Genomic DNA, 20,377 nt, shown 5'->3' on the forward strand with positions numbered 1-20,377 from the left:
GATAGGTTACTAAACACGCAGTAGTGGTAAAACGCCTGACATAAAAGGAAATAATCTGGATTGTGAGGGCAACAAAGGGTTCTAACGTGTAGTTCCAGATTCTGTCGGGAGATGGCAGCAGAGTCTAATCTGATGACGTTCAGCGACTGCGTGAGGTTGAAAATTAAGATGAAATGCGTTTAAAAATATGAACTAAAATTAACTCAAACTAAAAGAAAAGTTTATTATTATATTAATGGAAGTCCATTAATTCCAGGCTGACTGCACCGCAAATGCCACGAACAAGATGAATAAGGACATTGAACTGGAGCAATATGCTGGACAATATTCGACTATTGACTAATTACTCTCAGGACACCAGGCCAAGAGGAGTTTGCTTTAAATTCTTAAAATCACATTTAGTTTAAAATGAAATAGCTTTTTTGAAAAAAAAAATTTAAGGTCAAACAACCACATGCATCATTCCAATCTATTTTATGAATTACAGAATCAATTAATAATACATCGATTCAGTACAATGGTTCATTTATTTAAATATTTCTCTTTATTCTTACATTCGCAACAAACACACACAGACACACACACATATATGTATTGGGGGGGATTCCTGATTGAATATCAGTTCTGTACCAATAAAGGATGACATAAGTGTTTGTGACGTCACTCTTCGTTGACAGAAAATAATTGAAACACTTCTTTCTCCAAATTTGTAACTTGTATCTTAACTGATGGTAAATCCTACACATGGCAAAGCTATCTCTCAGTTCACTTCATCCATATAATGCCAATTTACAAAATATTTTGCGTGGTTACAATTAACAGACAATAGATCTGAAATGGGTGAAGAGTTTTCCAGGGATGCACAATAAGGAACTGTTAAGGGGAATAACAATAACAGATACTTAATTACCTGCTCCTGATGGTCATTACTGATAAGATTAGTGGGCATGTGGATGCGCCGTATGAGGAAATAACCACGCAAAGGTTGTTTCGAGATCATTTGTCTCATTGCTTTTGTTCCTCATTTAAGGCAGATATAGCAGGACTTCTTCAGTCCCCCACTTTAATCCTGTAATCCCAGTTTTCTATCCCGCGTAGTTGGAAAAAGAAATGTCCACACTCTGCATCTGTGTTGATGCTGCTGATGGGTGTGGGCGACCCCCTCGGCCTGTTGGCTTCGCTCCAGGCGTGTTGTGCTGCAGGACAGGTCCAAACAACTGGAAAAGACCGGAGGCCTTTCCTGTTTGGCCCCCACTGAGCCGCCTTCCTCAGCCTCTGAGAGGTGGATGAGGTCTGACACCATGTTTCCACTGCATTATTGTCTCAACCCACCTTTTCTCTGCATTCTTTTGTAGCAGGATACGCAACTACAGAGCGGGTCAAAGGTGACGTTGATGCAGTGGAAAGGGACAAAGCCTCATCTGGAGTTGATACCCCTCTAAAACATGTCCATCATCTATGGTAATGATATATTTTAATAGATTCATACATATTGGCTGATGCAGACCATTTAAAGTATTAGTCAAAGCTGGATGAAAGCAACTCATAAGCCCCACAATTATACCACTGCACATTCATTAACCTCTGTTAACGGCTGATGAATAAACGCAGTGTGCTGCTAATAGGAGGGATGGCTGGTGTAAACATGTTAATGCTGGTCATGTGACATGACTGAAAGAAGACGCGGATAACGAGCGCGAATGCCATCCCTTTTGACTTTATCTTCTCCTCTCCTGTAATGAGAGGACAACGGCTCTCGGAGCTCCCGGTGTATCTTGGTAACAGTAATATGAACTGAGCAGGCAGGAGGAGCCAGAGACAGAAGATGGGCGGCGTGTGAGCGGCCTACTCCGTGGAGATAAGATGGTATTCTGTCATGCAAAATGAGTTCATTATAGAAGTGAGAAACAGCCACTGCTGGGGCTCCAGGTTTCTGTGTGATAAAAGGCCAGAGTGACAGATTGGGGGGAAACACTTTCATTTCCTGTTCTACAGAAGCAGCCGCAGTATCAGGATATCAGCAGAGAGGCTGGGAAGACGGAGATGGTGCGAAACGTAAAGGACAAATCAACAAGTCAGAGAAGTAAATGCCAGGAATTTTGTGTCAATCCCCCGATACACACACAGAGTGGGATATCCATTAAAAAAAATATGCAAATTGGGATTTGAGGGCAAGTCAGAGGGAGAGAGTTGAAAGATATGTTAAACACACAGGCTGTCTGAAAAATAACCGGATCCAAAGAAGTATCAGGATGCTTGTAAAGCTATAACAGCGTCAGTGAGGCATTTCAAAATAAAAGCATCGCGAGAAGACAGTAGGGACACACACGCAAACAACTGTGTTGGTCCAGCCTAACAGGACACATGACGGGAAAAAAACAATACAGGATGAGACCTGGGGGTGGGGGGAGGTAGAGAGAAATGAAAGGAGCCAGAGGTCCTGATAGACACCTGATAGTGAGAGGGTGAAATGACATATACAGAGTTGGAGATATAAGCTGGAGGTGCAGCTCTGTTTAATATAGATGTGCAGCGATAAAGCAACACAGGCGACTCACAATTTGGCCAGCAGTCAGGAGAAGGGAGCGCAGAGGAAATTGCTAAAACAACGCGCTCACACATGCACTCATACACATACACACTCACACACACACACACGTATGTTTCCTCTGTTCTCAAAGGGGAATGATTTTATATTCCTCTCAATGGCTCTTTGGGACTAGTCAGGCCTGTTTTTGAGGCCCGATTCTACGGTATTATCAGACTTATTTGACATTTTATAGACAATTCCATTTCCACCATGCACAAAAAAGCATAACACAAGATCAGTCTGGATTAAACCACTTTACTGCGTCGATAGTTTTCTACCAAATTTGCAGAGCATCAATTTAGCATAGAAGCAGGTTCGGCATCAGGCTCTGTCTCAACATATTCATTCCTTGATAATAGTCAGCTTGGACGTGACAGGGAATGAATTTGGTAGCGGAAGAAATAAAGAGCCCACGGGAGGATGCTGGGGGGGTGGTGGGATTGAATCGAAAGCGCAGAGCAGCATAACAGCACAGAGCAGCAAAATAGCCGGGAGGTAGAAGGCAGAGCAGCATATATCAAGCGTAGCAGCGGTATGGAGAGACCAGGAGGGAGCAGGTAAAAGGGAGGCGGTCAAACACCTGCCCTCATCAGGGGACAGGGTCACGTGATCCGAGCACCAGTTAGGCACCCAAGGGTGAGACTAGCCGTCCAGCTACGTCCAAGGGGACATGTTTTCTGAGTGTGGACTGTGGAACACAAGCATAATGCACCTGACCACAAAGCTTCAGTGCACCCCCATGGAACACGTAAGGATATTAGCTTATGTAATGGCTGTCACATAATAAAAATAATAATTATGGGATATTCCAATCAAAATAAATCATACAGGAATTTCTGTTGCGTGTAATTAATGTAATAAGCATAAAATGTAAATTGTACAAAAGTACAATGGTTTCCAGTAAGATTGAGGTCATCACATGCTTTTATTCTGTAATCATTGAGACAGAAAGCGAATAATCGAAGCCAAGTGCACGTGTATCTATATGCTCATGCACACACAGATCATTTAACTCAATGTTGCCCCTGAATAACATAAAAAGGGAGCAACGGCTTTTAAAGCTATTTTACGGCTCATTGTAGTCCCCTTTGCAGGGGAGTTGGGGTTTTTTAAACGTTGGTCACCAACATTTGACAAGTAACACAGAGTTTCAACCGCTGAGCTGGTGTGTTTGTGCCACCTTCATCCTTAATGGCTCTGTCTTTGGGCAGATTTTAATCATCCCACTTGTAATATGCCAATATTCCTGCTTTAATAAAGAGTTGGGCAAACATTCATATTTGCAGTCCCTCAAAATGGTCCACACGCAACAGGAAATGAAACAGAAATCTGCAGGAGGCAAACAAGAGGAACATCCCAGCTGTTGTGGTTACAGGACGTGTGGATACATTTCATCAAAGGTGGGACTGGGTGGGTGCACAACCTGGCCACTGTGGCCATCGGGATGCTCCTAAAATGCAGTTAATCCCTGTAAGTCTTTGTGAACATGATTTTATCTGATTGATTAAGTGTAATGAGGTATTTTAATAATCCTAGTTTACACAGTTCTCTTTAAAGATTTTTTAAATTAAAAAAAATAATTGTATTTGGACAGACTTCACTGGACCAATACAAGAAAATAAACATGATCTTCACAGAGGTCCAAACTGAGTTCACCTTTCAACCTCGTCTTGTCCTCTGAACCACTTTATCCCTTTTGGGGTCACAGGGAGGGTACACGATGGGTGAAGGCAGGGTCCGGGTGAGTCGCCAGTTCATCGTATGGCCCTCTATGAGCATTTGTGTGTTCTGGACCTTCCTCAAGGGGACCTCGACAGTGCTCTGAAGGTGTTCTGGCCCCTTCCCCTACAACCATTTTGACCATGTTCTGTCTGCGCCATGGCTCACACTGTGAAGCCTCCACTTCTCAGCCCAGTTCCCAGCAGACTGAGCTACCACTGCCCATAGTTCCCAGCAGACTGAGCTACCACTGCCCATAGTTCCCAGCAGACTGAGCTACCACTGCCCATAGTTCCCAGCAGACTGAGCTACCACTGCCCATAGTTCCCAGCAGACTGAGTTACCACTGCCCATAGTTCCCAGCAGACTGAGCTACCACTGCCCATAGTTCCCAGCAGACTGATCTACCACTGCCCATAGTTCCCAGCAGACCCAGTTACCACTGCCAGTCTGATCTACCACTGCCCATAGTTCCCAGCAGACCCAGTTACCACTGCCCATAGTTCCCAGCAGACCGAGTTACCACTGCCCATAGTTCCCAGCAGACCGAGTTACCACTGCCCATAGCTACCAGCAGACCGAGTTACCACTGCCCATAGTTCCCAGCAGACCGAGTTACCACTGCCCATAGTTCCCAGCAGACCGAGTTACCACTGCCCATAGCTACCAGCAGACTGATCTAATCATGCCACGATACACCCCTGAATGTTTAGTTCAACCTATATCTAGATCGTTTGAATGTTAAAAAAAAAGAGAAGATAAGGCAAATAAATCATTGGTTCACTGTAGATCAGACCTTGGCCAAAGAACCGGAATGTCCTATTAGGGCAGTCGAGCTTGAGGCCAAATCGTTGCTTTGCACACACTCCCTCCAACCCTGAGATGAATTCCCCTACTGTGAAGCAAGGATAAAGAGCCATTCCAATGCGGCTCATATCATCATATGATTGTGTAACTTGCTAGATAGGCACCTAGAAACAGCCTTGTATGCATTCCTAATTTTCCACATCAAATAAGTGTTTTAAGTTGGAGTTAGACACTTTTATCTTTATCTTCAGAAGAGATTTAATGAGGTTTCTTTCTTCAACCTCCCTGTTAGATGCCTTACTGGCAGGGTAGTTGCAGATATCATATTTGACAGGGTGGAATGGCAATATTAGTTTCCAAATTTGGGAAAAATTTGCGGGTAAATTGTATTTTATGCATCGCCACAGGTAATTAAATAAATACCATTTGTTCTAATAAAGTTATTATTACTTATTACACTCTACAAGGAAGAGATGCCCACTGAGCCCTGTTTAGTTTTTTTGTAAGGGAGCCTTTATCTGTCACTCTACGGCAGTTATGCCCAATATGTTGATTACAATCTACCTGTCGATCACAAATATAGTGCAGGTAGATCACATGACACGATCCTGCTTATTATCGTCCAGTGCTAAATCCTCCCAGTGCTGCAAAACTCTACCAAGCTAATGATGGCGTTTTTGGATATGACTGCAAAAGAGGAGCTGTTAACAGTGCTGCCCATGAAAGAACGCACACAATGAGAAGACATCTTTCAGTCTAGATCAAGAAAACCCAGCTGCCACCGTGCAAAATTGGTGTCCGTCACCACGGACCGGGCGCCCGCCATGGTTGGCTGCTTGACTGAATTCATTACCAAGTGCAGGGAGGATGATGCTTTCTCACTCGTCCTTAATAATCACTGCAGTATACAGCAACAAGTGTCATGAGCAAAAATTATAATCATGAAAGAGAAAATGGATGTGGCAACAAAGGTCGCCTGTTATATTTGCGCAGGATCTCTTCAAAGACCGCTATTCTGTGTGCATCTGGAGAAGGATGACTGCCACCACTCTGGGTTGATGTAGCACACTGATGTGAGATGGCTTAGAAATGAAAAATTAAACTATTCTCCTCAAAGTTCCAGCGCCATGATTTGGAAACCTTCCAGAACCTCACATCAGAGCTGGAGATGCAAGGAAAGTCATATGTGCAGCTTGACAGTGCACGCTACGCAAAGCTGCTTGACATTTGCCTGTCAGATTTTGACAAACGCTTCCAAGATTTTGTAGCCAAGCGCTACATTTGTGTGCTACCTTTATTCAGAAACAGGCTGAGACTGCTTCACTCGCATCAAAAATTGCAACACTGTTTCTTCAGTGAAGGATGACATTGTAAGCAGACATTCAGCTGACGTCCAGAGCTCACGGACAGTTCTGGAACTTAACATCAGGAAATGTGCTACCTCCTTGACTGCATTCAGCTCCACTTATTTATGCGAGTCAGTCTTTTCCCACATGAAGCTCATTAAGCCCAAGTTCCACCATGCCTGATGATCATTTAGAAGTGTGCTTGAGGCTGGCTACCAGCACCTGCTGTCTGGACTATGCATCCCTGGCCTATTCCATTCAGAGCAAGTCATGAGCGTGAGGTAGAGACAAAAAAAAAATATATAGAGTTGTATTGTGCAAAGTGGGTTCATGCAGTTATGCAAGCTACACCAACATCTATTGTACATATAAGTAAATTGTCAATATATTTAAAAATACATATACGTTTTGCATTTTTATAGTAGATAGATCATTTTGACTTGATCATTTTGTAAGTAGCTCACATGCTGAAAAAGCGTGTTCTCATCCCAATAAGTGTGGCATATCCAGGAATCTCATAGCTGTCTGCGTTTGCAGACGATTGTCTGCTGATTTTGTCTGACCTAGCATGTTCTACCTCTGCAACCCTTTTAGTCTGGAATGCTTTTGACATAATTTCTAGATACAAGTCTTTCCTGCTAAAAAGGGGGCAAGAAATATCCATTTAGCAATCTACCATTTAACATCTAAAACGTCTATGTCTATACAATAGTCAGTGTTGTTCATACACAAATTAAATTTGATTTTAAGTATTTCTCCTTAAAATACAAAATATCTCTGTGGCTGCTAGGACTACTGTTAAATGTTTTCTTTACATGTATTTCAGTGCATACCAATCTGAATTCCTCTTCCTTTTTATTTTAAATGTAGTCTAATAGATTATAATATAGTCTTACCTTGGATTCTGTTTAGTATAAAAATCCTCCTATGTTGTGCAATCAAGTGTTGAAGAGGCCCCAAGACTTTTAGGTGGAATGGACCTACCTAACCTCTTGTATGACTATTGGGCAACAAATGTGAGGAACTTCAAATGTTGGGGTTGTTACAATGATACTGAGGTCCCTCCGTCATGGTTGGTCATGGAGGCAACTTCTGTTCATCCAGCATCCCTGAACATTGAGTGGGCCATGTTCCCTGCCTCCACTGTTGAGGTGGCAAACCTGTATTGTGCCCACAAGGTGGTCAGTGCCTGACATGGTGGTAATGCCCTTGGGCATGGGAGGGGAGGAACCACTTCTGCACAGCTTCAAGGAGAATCTGGTCTACCATCCGTTGGCTCAGGAGTGTGTAGGAGCACATCAACATTGTGTATGTTGGGGATGGGATATGGCTGACCTCAACTCAGGATGTTATTAGTCTTTGAAAGAAATACTTTGAAGACCTCCTTAATCCTTCCAACATGCCTTACAATGAAGACTCTGGAAACTTCATGGTGAGCTTTCAATCCTCCGGGGATAAAGTTACCTCGGTGGTTAAAAAGTCCCTTTGTTGCAGGCCACAGGCGATGGATGAGAGGCATCAAGCCTCTGGAAAATTCCAAGACAAGACAACTGTGGGACTGTCTTGGGTGACATCCCCCTGTGTCATCAGGGACATCAGGGACAGTGCCTCTGGAGTGGCACACTAGGAGGGTGCAGTAGTCCCTGTTCTCTATAAGAAAGGGATATGTCTCTCCCTAATTACAAGGGAACTCCTGGAGAGGAGGATCCATTGGACAAGAGTGGTTTTACCTCAAACTAGAAATGATTTTTCAACAATCCCTTTTATTAATTATGAGCACAGCAGGTATGACGTCACTCTCTTATTGACAAATAGCAGTGCCAAAGCTTGAGAAGGTTTAACTATTAGCATATGGAATTGATATAAAACCCATATCAATCACATACTTTGAATATTTACATATTTGTTGAAGTATTTATTTGACAAACAAAACGGTTTGAAACGGCGAGGTTTGGTTAGGTTTGCACCTTTGAGACTGGTGCTCATGGTGGTTGAATCCAACTTTTGAAGCCGGCTCCAGAGTGAAGACATTTAAGAACATTATCATTTTCATCTCTGTAAACAGGAAGTGCCACCTTCAGTGAAAAGGGTGAACGGCGCATTACTCTGTCAGATAGAGGCAGCACACACTGAGGAACAGCAACAACAGCTATAGGCCGACTAAGGAGCAACATGGAAAATTGGGAGTTTCTTTTGTCCTCAGGTTTTTCTCAATTCGTCATTGAAGTTTTCACAGTTAAGCGTTGTTTTGAAAAGCTAAAGTTAGCATCACATTGTTCGTCCACATACAATTACACAATATCCCTGTGTACGAGATTAGACTGAGCACCAAATGAAGGAATAAATGAAACAGAATAAGGCAATGTCTCTCCATATGTTCATTCTTTATTTATCTTTTGTTTCCCATATATCATATTTATTTATCTTTATTTTAAACATTTCTATTTCTTAAGTGGCTTTTGTGGCATACATAGATCTTACATACATTTCAGAGATACAAGAGAGTTTACTGACTTCTTTATAGTGGAAGTTGACAAGACAACAGTGTGTGTACACACACACTCGCACACGCACGCACACACAAATAGACACAAAACACTGGACACATTTTTATAGGGTAGAATACACCAACACAAGACTGACAAGTAAATACACAGGCTGGACAGTACTCGCCATATTTTAACTCCTGCTCTGACGTACATCTGGATATGACTAGTTACATCCTTACAAATACACCACACTCACCTAAGGCACACACAATGTTTTTGGTAGAAAGTAAAGAGCACGCATGCGGATTTTCACACTATGCTACTATCTCTGACGCCCGTATTTGGTTCCTGTTAATGACACTGATGCAGCATGACAAAAGAAAGCATGCCGCTTGAACTGAAAAGGGCAGCACTATGTCATTGTTTATCACATTTTCTGTAAAGCTTCTGGTCTTTCTGCGGGGGGGAAAAAGGCTACATGTCAGTCAAACAGGAAAAAACATCAAATATTTGGCTTCAATAATAAATGTAGAAAGAATCCTGAATTTCTTACAAATAAGAGCACACAACAGCTTGTATAGTGTCAGGGGACTGAAACACAAATGCTCTAACCTGCAGAGTCCATTTGTCTCTAGTTTGTTAGAGTTTCTTTTCAGGAAAGTGTGTTTTGCTTTATGTTCCAAAATAAAATGAAAGTAAGGGAAATTTCAACTACTAAGAGATGACGTTTTATGATGTTTTTATGACTGTGGATGTTGTCATTCAAGGTATAAGAAAACTGCTTAGTAGTAGGTTATTCCCTGTTTAATAATGTCTGAATAAGGGGTTGATTACATCTGGGTATCATTTCATTTATTATTACATGCCTATGATCTTTATTTCCTCTCAACATCTGATATTAAATGTTCTCTCTTTGTCCACTTAAGGCCTCTAATGGTTTGAAACTGCAGTAATGTACCTTTCCCCCTGCAGCATGCCCTTTAAAACTGCAGCCTAAATCTACTCCACTACATGTTCGTCTCGTGCGTGAGACAGTGAAGCAAGTGTAAACATGTCAAACATCAGGAAAAAGAGGCAAAGATGACGGATTGCAGTCCCCTTGTCCGCTAGGTTGGTAGCTTGTCCAGTTGGCAGCATTCGCTGATAAAATTGCACCTTCTTTGCATTAGAGTGCACTGGTGACAATAATGTCTCTGTGTTGGTTTGTGCTGGGCACTGGAGTGATGCTCTTTAACAAACGCTGCAAAGAAAAAAAAAGAAAGCAGCACCATCCATTTAAAAAAGGGTTTTCCATGACTGAACATGCCAGTGATGTAATATTTAAATACTGCAAGTCAGCATTGGAGCCACATAGCGTATAAACATGGTTATTATTTTCATTAGTAATATTTAAATCCTGACTTTATACCAGTACTACTATACTACAGTACTATTAAACATATAGAAAAAGAGAAGAGTCCCTCTAAGCACTGATGTTGGATGGAGACAGATACCCTCCTCATAATCTAAGATCCATTTCTAAAAAGGTTAGAAATAGGAAAAAAAAATGCCAATAAAAATACTTTGCATTGGCAATATGCCGCGTATAGGTTAGTCTATCTTACTTAATTGTTCATTTCTGATTGCAATTGTTCCGTAAGATGTGGGGAAGGGGCCTTTTACCACAATTGCTTTAATTAATTGTTAGCATAAAACTCAGAAAACATTTGGAATGCGAGGACCCAAACTGCCTGAAAGTGGAATTCCGTCCATTTTCCTGTGTTAAGTTTATCACAATTATGTTTCCTTTGCAAAAGTCTACTCTGCTCTTCTCTTATGCTGCCTTAAACTGATCTCAGGAAAAGGAAACACTCGCTCAGCAGATAATCTCTGAGGAAAGGCGGGATATTAAAGGAAAGGACACTGGATAAGTACTGGATCTGGGGGAAACCATCTATAAAAGACACTAGAAATGCAGGGTGCGGGACACAAACCTGTTTGAAGGTACCCTTGGTCACGATCAGGCAGTAGATCATATAAGTAGGCACACAGATGAATGAGGACACACCAATGCAGTATCCCAGCGCAGTGGTCCAGAGGGGGTAGTGGTAGCTGAACAACCTGACCTCTGGAGGGAAGGCTAGGAAACTGATGATAATGAACTGCACAAAGAGGAGGAACACAGGTCAGGCACTGTGTGTGTGTGTGTGTCTGGGGAGTGCAAGATGTCAATGAGAGTCCTCACAAAATAATGGGATAATAATGTGTGTGTGTGTGTGCGTGTGCTCACATTTACTACATATTGAGGACCAAAGTCCTCATTCAAATAGCAATGTGGGGCTGTGTTTGTGAAGTGGGTGCCACAAAACGTGGATAAGGTTGGAATCGAGTTCAGATTACGGTTGGGGTTGGGGAGTTGGTCGGGATTGTTACAGTAGGGAGGTGGCTAATGAGAGTTCTAACAATCATAGTATTGTGAGGATGTGTGTGTAGATGTAGGTGTGTTTCCCTCACCAACAAAAAGCATGGACAGATGGCTACCCAGCACACCCTCCAGAATATCCCTGGATAAAAACCAAGCATGACCTGGATGTCGTTACAGAAACGCTTGGTACCTGCAATCCACACGTACAGCAAGCACAGAGTCAGTAAGGTCAGGGCAGAGACGACGCTCCCGCTCACCCTCAGGGCCGAATCACTCACCATAGAACCAAGAAACAGCAATAACCTCCAGCAGGACCACGGTGATGACTGCAGGGCCTGTGGCGTACTCCTCAAACAACTTCACCACAAAAGCTCCTCCCTGGAATGAGAGGGGGGGTTCGGTCTTAAAACTGTTTATGAATCACAACACGTTGAGGTGTGGTGTGTTGCAACCTCACATATGTGAGTGTGGACAGGGCGCCCAGGTAGCAGACGCACACCAAGCCGAAGACAAACTTCTCCCGTCTCTTAACCAGGACGTGGGGGTACTCATCTAGCACAGCCGTGATCACCCCCTCCAGGCCCGCGAACTGTAGACAGGAAGGAACAAGGGAGAGATTGAGAAGGTGAAGAAAAGAAGCCAGTGTTCCGAAGGCCCCGTGATACGGTTCACACGCGTTTCAAGGAAGGAAAATGTTGTTTTTAAATTGTGTTGAATGTGATCGAAGGGTCAAGGGTAAAAAAAGCTGCGTTTGTCATCATTCTAGCCCAGATTGTTGCTCTGAAGGGCTCCGGGGTTCACCGTGAATGACGGCAGTGCTTATAGAAACTGCTATTTTTCTCTTCAGTGACTTCAGTGAACTAGATGGAGAGTCTATAATATCATTACTACTGTTTTTGTTCGAGTTAGGAAGCTCATCCAGATGTAGCCCCCCTCAAAAAAAACAACATCCGCACACACACTCTTCTTTTTTCAGTATTGTATAGCTTTTGCCTACAGCTAGACTTTTGCTGTAAATGCAAAATTATGAGCCGCTTTAACTTGTTTCTTGGTTTCTTTTATATTTCTTGGTTCCACATCCATCCCAAGAGCTCAACCATTCCCCCTTTTCCATCCCCCCATGACATGCTTTGTCATCTCTTTATCACATTTTATTATTGGTTGTCTATATATAGGATAATTCATGAATATTTAGCAAGTTTTAGCTTTGTAAAGATAACGACCAGTAAGACATACGCCTTAAAGTAACAGTAACTATGCAAATCTAATGGCAGCTAGCTTAATCCGACGGCAGCTAGTTTAACTTTAATTGAAATGAAAGAAACCTTTAGAATTAGACATGCACAAACTGACCGTGCTGTCCAGACCCAGCATGATGATCATGAGGAAGAAGATGATGGAGAAGAAAGTAGCCGCAGGCATGTTGGCAATGGCTTCTGCATAAATGATGAACAGCAGGCTGGGACCTGGGGAAGAAAGAGGCACAGTAAACGGACGTCAGTGTTATCACTCGCTCATTCGTGTTGCTTTTGTAAGGCCTCGTCCCACCTGCGTCCTTGGCTACAGCATCCACATCCTGCTGCCTCATCTCAGCCATGTAGCCAAGCACGGTAAAGATGACAAAGCCGGACAGGAAGCTCGTCAGACAGTTCACTGAGCTGGTGATCAAAGCGTCTCTGCGATGTAGAGGGAGGAGGCTCAAATAGCGGGAAAATGACAGCTTGCTCTCAAAATTCACATTTACTCCTTGGTAAACACGCAGACATTGTAACATTTTCTGTCACAAAAGTGCGTACTTGTAGCAGTTGTTGTGAAATGGATTGTAGCTGGCAAAGGCCAGGAGAACCCCGAAGCCAGGACCCAGCGAGAAAAAGATCTGTGCCGCTGCATCGATCCATACCTTTGGATTGTGGAGACGGGACGATGATTAAAGCATAAGCTAAAGGCAGCAGAAAAGGAATGAACTATGTCAGCGTGCCCACGTACTGTCGTGCTGAGTAGTTTCTCCCAATCAGGTTTAAGGTAGAAGACCACACCCCTCCAGGCACCTGGTAGAGTGGCCCCACGGATGAGCAACACCAGAAGAACCAGGTAGGGAAATGTCGCGGTCACCCAGACCACCTGAGTCAGACACGGGGAAACTGCTCAGTCTGGCCACAGTTTCAGATCTTTAGCGGTAACCTCTGACCAGACCTCGCATCATGGCCACATGCCTGATGTTGGGGCGGTCCCACTTTTGCTGACAAAGCAGCCCTGACTTGTGGCATTGACTCCACTAGGCCCCTCAAGGCGTTCTTTGGTTTTTTTGGCACCAAGAAGTCGGCATCTGGAGACTTTGGAGGTCACTTAAATTTCTCTAACTCGTTGTGCTTCGCAAACCCTGAGCCAATTTTGCTTTGTAGTAGGGTGTATTACCCCGTTGGAAGAGGCCACAGTCGTCAGGAAACATCAGTTCTGTGGTCTGCAACAGTGATTGGGTAGGCGGTCAGAAGTAACATCCACGTGGATGCCAGGACCAAAGCTTTACCAGCAAGCACCCAACCACCGTGTGACGTGTGATGTATCCGACTTGGACGCCAGTCCCGTTACCCTGCGGTCCATTTCTGACAGTCACATGACCCTTTTAGGCACTTCTGGCAGTGGAGAGGGATCAGCACAGCCACCTTCTCCCATCTGATATCACTCTTTCAAAACAAGCGTGAACCTCTGTCACGGTGAGAACCGCGCACGTTATAGATCTGCATCTGGCTGCGTCCCAATATATGAATGTGGGTGCTCCGGTTACCTTTCCAGATGTCTTGACTCCCTTCCAAATGCTGAAGAAGACGATGGTGAAGATGAAGAGCAGGCAAAGGGCCAACTGCCAACTGACAGAGCCCAGCTGGTGCAAACCGGGCGAGCGGTGGACCTGCAACACCTGACGGCTACAAGCAGAAAACAGGACAGCGGGTGTGATGGTGGACAAGGACATCAGGAAAAGAAACAAGCTTGAGAGGAGCTTAAGAGACTTTGGAATCAAAGAGAATGTGCAATTAAAATGAGTAAGAGAGTGAGTAAGGAAAGGAGGAAGGAGTGGGGGGAAAAAAAGTTTGCACAATTCACCATTAGTGTGGAAATCGTGACAGCAGGTCATGAACTATACCAAAAAAAAATGGTTTGGGCTTATAAATGGCTTTTTAAGAACTCGGAAGAGCATTTAAACGGAAGAAAAAACCCTGCACCCATGAAAGAGCACAGCGAGGCTGAAGTATGTGGACATAAGGATCACATTATATCAAAGGTTAACCACTGGGCCGCATGATAAGGCCGATATGATTTGTGCTGAAAACAGGAAATATCTGGCGCCAGACTTCCTTGCAGAATTTGTTTAAATCTACATTAGGGGAAAAGTTAACCATGAACATACCATGAATCTGTCTCAGTGGACAAACAAACATGTGTGCAGCTGATAAGCCCGAGCCAGACGCCTGTGCAGCACTCAAGAATAAAAACAGTAGTCTTGCAGTTGCACACCACATGGAAAAATTAATGAACTGGGAAAGTAACTAGCGCATAAATTAGGGGGACGTATGAAGTCGCTGGTCTGAATCGAACAGGGGTTCGTTTGCTGAGCGGTTTCCCTGCGTCTCCTGTTGTTGCATTAATAAAGGAATAAATCATCATGGAGATTTCCGGGTCTCTTTACCACACAATGCTTATCTCACTGTTTTACTTTTGGGGCCCCCCGTCCGTGACTCAACGTTAGCCAACAGTAGGAAGTCTGGAATATATCATGTATAGTCGACGGTTGCCAGCTCAGGATATCACTCCTGTATGACTCCATCATGGCTAATGACACCAGAGATCATCTGATGATCCACGTTCTTCCATCTGGGCCTCCCTTCTCTAGGTTCTTACAGGACTTACATGCACTTACACATAGAATTCCTCCGCGGGAGAGGTGGAGGTGTTGGACCACGTCACGTTGTGGTCTGTGGACATGTACTGGTTGCAGTTGGCGGTGTTCCAGCTGTTGGTGCAGGTGCTCCAGGGCAGGGTGGACTGAAATGACGACAGGAGGTAGTACAACGCCCAGGCCATGATGGTGTTGTAGTAGAAGGCTATGTAGAGGGCGATGATGCAAATAGCGAAACCAATCCCTGGAGCAAAATAAGAAGCAAATACAAATACTTTGCCACTCAAATTTGCCACCGATCACCCCACTTTATTTTAAGGCTAATTCAAGATGTTATGGCATAAGTAGGTGACATTTAAGAACAAAAACCATCGAGACATTATCACAGTTCTCAGCATCTGGCATTTGGGAGGGAAATGTGACAATTTCCATAATAGAGAGTCCTACTGGATGTATAAGTAGCACCGGATCCTCTTAAAGGAAAGTCCCCAGACGGGATAACGCAGATTAATGAGCCGCCTCTCCGGCTTCACGCCATCTTTTTAACGTTCTTTGAATACTGGCAATTTCACATTTGGAGCCGTTTTTGTTTCTTACTCTGCATCGTGAACTTCTGCCATCGACGCTCTCATGCGCTTCTGTTCTCTCCCCCTTTTTACCTTTAAATATGGGGCAGATGTGTTTCCAGATAGAGATGCAGCCACTGTGGTGAAACTGACCCAGGGCCAGCTCCATGTAGAAGAGAGGGACGCCGCCAAACACTGCCATCAACAGGTAGGGCAGCAGGAAGGCACCTGGGGAAAGATGGGGGTCATACATTTTGGGAGGGAGGGAGGGAAGAAGAGGAATGACTGGAGACGGAGGGCAAAAATGTGGATTTATGGGATGTAATGAGCTTTAAATCTCTCTCTGTATACGCATCGTTAGAGCTAAGGGTCTGGTCTACATAATACCAGTGGGTTCAGGAATATCGGCCCACTGGCGCCACTTTGAATCGATGATGGAAAAATGGACGTAAAGATTTCAAAGAACGATATGAAGGAATATCGCTGCTAATGGACTGAACCCAACACAGAAGCTTTGGTAGATTTGGAACGAATTTTTCTCGTTTCTTAATATTTCTTGATTTGTGGACGACGGCGTGCGGCTGTGACCCGACAGCAAAGATAAGGGTTGATTGCAAAGCTGCCTGGGAGACAGGTTATTAAGGGCGGGGGGGTGGACTGAAGGTGTTTTAATAAAAAAAAAAACACACAATTAATACTGTGGTGTTCCCGTCTCTACCATAGACGCACACCAAAGACAGGAAATTACAAAGATTTTATTATTGTAAATTTAATAAAAAAAGAAATAGAAAAGGAGGCCCTGTTTGCTACTGGGGGAGAGAAGAGAGAGAGCAAGAGTGGAGCATCTTACTTTGTAATACCCATCCATCATCATCCACCCATCCATCATCATCCACCCATCCATCCATCATCATCCACCCATCCATCCATCATCATCCACCCATCCATCATCATCCACCCATCCATCCATCATCATCCACCCATCCATCATCATCCACCCATCCATCCATCATCATCCACCCATCCATCATCATTCACCCATCCATCCATCATTCCATCATCATCCACCCATCCATCATTCCATCATCATCCACCCATCCATCCATCAATCAGTCCATCATCATCCACCCATCCATCCATCATCATCCACCCATCCATGCATCAATCAGTCCATCATCATCCACCCATCCATCCATCAATCAGTCCATCATCATCCACCCATCCATCCATCAATCAGTCCATCATCATCCACCCATCCATCCATCAATCATTCCATCATCATCCACCCATCCATCCATTATTCCACCATCCATCCATCCCATCACCCATCCATCATCCATCAATCATTTCATCATCCATTCATCATCCACAGATCCATAAATCATTCCATCATCTATCCATTCCATCATCATCCACCCATTCATCCATCAATCATTCCATCATCATCCACCCATTCATCCATCAATCATTCCATCATCATCCACCCATCCATCCATTATTCGACCATCCATCCATCCCATCATCATCCATCCATCAATCATTCCATCATCCATTCATCATCCACACGTCCATAAATCATTCCATCATCTATCCATTCCATCATCCATCATCAATCATTCCATCATCCATCCATCAATCATTCCATTATCCACAGATCCATAAATCATTCCATCATCTATCCATTCCATCATCCTTCCATCCAAGCCTTCCAAGCTCCTTACCTCCGCCATTTTGGTAGCAAATGTATGGGAAGCGCCAGACATTTCCCAGATCTACAGCGTAACCGATCACGGACAGAAGGAAGTCCACCTTCTTGCTCCAGGTTTCTCGAGGCCTCTCCAAACTCGTTTGTTGCACCACCAGAGTTCTGAGGCCCCCAGCAGACCCGGCGGCCCCCACAGGCCCAGAGTCCGTTCCCGTAGAGCCGCTTGCTTTGTCTACTTCCTCCCTTGTAGTTTGAGGACTGGATGTGAAGCCATTGGACACCTGCTGTCCAGAGTCAGAGGTCAAAGTCTTGGGTCCTTTCTCTGCAAGCCCATCAGCCACCATCAGTCTACTGTCCTCTTGCTCTGTCCCCTCCTCTTGTCCCCCCTCCTCTGTTTTGCCACCGAAGTCCTCTTTCTCAGTGTCCTCGGTGTCCAACGGCAACATGCGAGTCATGGTGATATCATTTGTCTCCATTGGCTCGCGGTGATGTTGGTACGGGCAGTTAGAGATGGGTGGATGCTCTCAGCAACAAGGATGAGAATGTGACACTGCCGTTTAATTTAGTGCCCATTAGGGGAGCGGCGGAGTTGAGGGCTGTGACAATGTTGTGATAGCGTCGTCCAACTCTCAGATTACGACGGGACTGTCCTTCCGGAATAGGTAAAGGAGACAATGGGCAAGAGAACCGAGCTAAAAGAAAGGAGAGGGGCCAGAATGAGGGGGTTGGAATGTAGAAGCAGAACTAACAGTGGCCGACGTGGACAGAAAACTGCTCTTTCTCTGAGACATTCAACGACACCGTGAACTGCAACACACGAAAAAGCCACAAAGACTTTATTTATCCAGTCGACACACACCAATAAAACATCATGTCTGTTGTTTCTCATACCTGAACCACACAACTGAAAATCAGTCCAAGGACAAAAACCTTCTACCGGGACACCCAGACTAATTACTGTACGTCCATTTGTAAAACTTGACGCCGTCCTCGACTTGCAAAGGAGCAACAGTGCAAGAATGTCCAGATTAGGAGCAAAAGGAGAAAATGAAAAGTGGGGGTTGGGCGTCCCGATAAACCAGCTTCTCCTTTTAGCACCACCGATAAAAGTATTGCACTTGGAATACAGTAATAAATCGAAATACACAAATTTCAATCAGGGTGTAAATGAAAAAAAAGTAGCCCCACCTAATAGTGGTTCAGTTGTGTCACTTTGTGTCCAATTAACTAGTGTAAGTCATTTGTAAACTTGTAAAAGTGCCACTTTTAAGAGGGAAGGGAAGCTCACCAACGACAACATGAAGCTTAGAAAATACATAGAAAAACAGAGTTCCTGCAGTTGTGTGTAAATCATTTGCTTCTCGATTTTATATCTTTATGGGGACAAATGCTCATAAAATAGTAGAAACAGTCGGTTCCATTAATTGTGTCCAGTTGTTTACTTTAACTCACGCGAAAAAGAGGCAATAAACAAACAGTCAAGCGAAATCCACACAACATAACGAGAATAATGAGACGTGTAGTTTAGGCTTTATTGTAAAATAATCGATGAGTATTAGCACCTTATTGTTTAAGGACAGAACATGTTGGTCAGGACTAAAACTACAAACGCTAACCTGCGACCAGCAGCGTTTGATTTTCCTTTACAAACTCTACGTTTACTCTTTGATCAACCCGCTAAGGTTCATTATCACATTACATCATTATTGTCTTTATATGGCCCTTTTGATCTTTCGGGAACCGGTCGAGTTGACAGAAGTCGGTCAGCTCTTATTGGCCAGTTGAGACCAAAACATGAGAACAAATTAATGTGAGTAGGAAAACTTTGGTTTTAAAATTATATGTGAAACAAAAAATAAATAAGGGTCGGTTTGGGTGTAGTTAAGAAATCCACAAGAAGATAACCATAAATAAAAAATTTTGAAAAAACAGGAACACACGCTTGGACCATTATCTCTATGAACTCTGCTCACACCAGAGATAATTCGCTATTCATTAACCAGTCCTCGCTCCTTCTTCATCACTTTCCGACTCTCTGGAAGTTTATACATTAAAATTAAAGAGAAGGTGGAATCCCATACGTTACCTCAGAGAAAGAGTAGCTCGGACACACGGAAGTACCTGCAGGAGCAGCCGCGTCTGCCGGGGACTTGGAAGAATCCTGCCGCGGCGTAAAGAATCTCAAAGAGGCAAAGACATGCTGGACGCTACATGGACGAGCTCATCAGCACGCGGGCTCTTCACATTTGAGCTCTCAAACCTCTCACATTTGTCTCCCTCCTTCCCTCCCTCCCTCATTGCTCCTCTCTCACCAAATACACACGCTTGTGCACATGCCATGTTTTCATGCATACAGCTGGATGGAGCTGAGTGCACACAAACACACACACACACACAACAGTCAAACAAAATTCAAATTCACATGTATATTCTCTATTCTCATTTAACACTGTACATGCAAACAGCAACACTGACCTCTCTCTCTCTATCACACACACACACACACACACACATAAATCAAATCAGCATCACAGGATCATGTGACCTAGTGCTGAGTGGCCCTTTTGACACCTAACCAGGTCCAAAGCCTTCAAGGGTTCTTTCCTGACCGACAGGGCACAACACGAGACGTGAACGTGAAACCAAAAATGTCTCAACACTTATAGAGATGTAAGCTTTTGTTCATCGCACTGTAAATACTTTTCACTGTAAATAGTTTTCACAGAACCTATTTCTGTGATCTGTTTAAACAGAAGCACAACAACACACCTGCAGCGAGTTCAGGCCTGAAGGCCAACGACAAACTAACAGGTTTTAAAAGAATAATAAGGGGGGGGCGATACTATTAGTGATAAT

The 20,377-nt window shown here is 43.8% G+C and overlaps 1 protein-coding gene across 4 annotated transcripts; it reads right to left on the bottom strand.

The window, feature by feature from the left end:
• Positions 1 to 8,827: 8,827 nt before the first annotated feature.
• Positions 8,828 to 20,116, bottom strand: slc6a4a (solute carrier family 6 member 4a). 4 transcript variants are annotated; one of them, XM_029843335.1, is made up of 14 exons: positions 19,643 to 20,116; positions 17,538 to 18,213; positions 15,910 to 16,044; positions 15,272 to 15,494; positions 14,141 to 14,279; positions 13,342 to 13,476; positions 13,152 to 13,255; positions 12,904 to 13,031; positions 12,709 to 12,821; positions 11,813 to 11,944; positions 11,634 to 11,733; positions 11,445 to 11,545; positions 10,925 to 11,092; positions 8,828 to 10,191 (listed from the first exon to the last, which is right to left on the bottom strand). In XM_029843335.1, exons 2-14 carry the CDS (start codon positions 17,995 to 17,997, stop codon positions 10,117 to 10,119), a joined length of 2,013 nt encoding a protein of 670 aa, XP_029699195.1. In that variant the 5' UTR covers positions 17,998 to 18,213; positions 19,643 to 20,116; the 3' UTR covers positions 8,828 to 10,116. The 4 variants fall into 4 exon arrangements, with proteins under 4 accessions (XP_029699195.1, XP_029699194.1, XP_003968295.3 ...); XM_029843334.1 differs by having other exon boundaries at positions 17,538 to 18,328; XM_003968246.3 differs by having other exon boundaries at positions 19,608 to 20,116.
• Positions 20,117 to 20,377: the final 261 nt, after the last annotated feature.

Source organism: Takifugu rubripes, chromosome 11 (genome assembly GCF_901000725.2).
Source record: "Takifugu rubripes chromosome 11, fTakRub1.2, whole genome shotgun sequence".
NCBI classification, from domain to species: Eukaryota; Metazoa; Chordata; class Actinopteri; order Tetraodontiformes; family Tetraodontidae; genus Takifugu; species Takifugu rubripes.

What these genes read in the sequence shown, in the direction of transcription:
- slc6a4a (XM_029843335.1), bottom strand. Translation starts at nt 17,997, where the DNA reads ATGGAGACAAATGATATCACCATGACTCGCATGTTGCCGTTGGACACC. An exon ending in TGCTGTTTCTTGGTTCTATG is followed by an intron (nt 11,546 to 11,633) that starts GTGAGTGATTCG and finishes TGTGGATTGCAG; the next exon opens with GTACCAAGCGTTTCTGTAAC. An exon ending in TCTGTCCATGCTTTTTGTTG is followed by an intron (nt 11,093 to 11,444) that starts GTGAGGGAAACA and finishes CTCTTTGTGCAG; the next exon opens with TTCATTATCATCAGTTTCCT.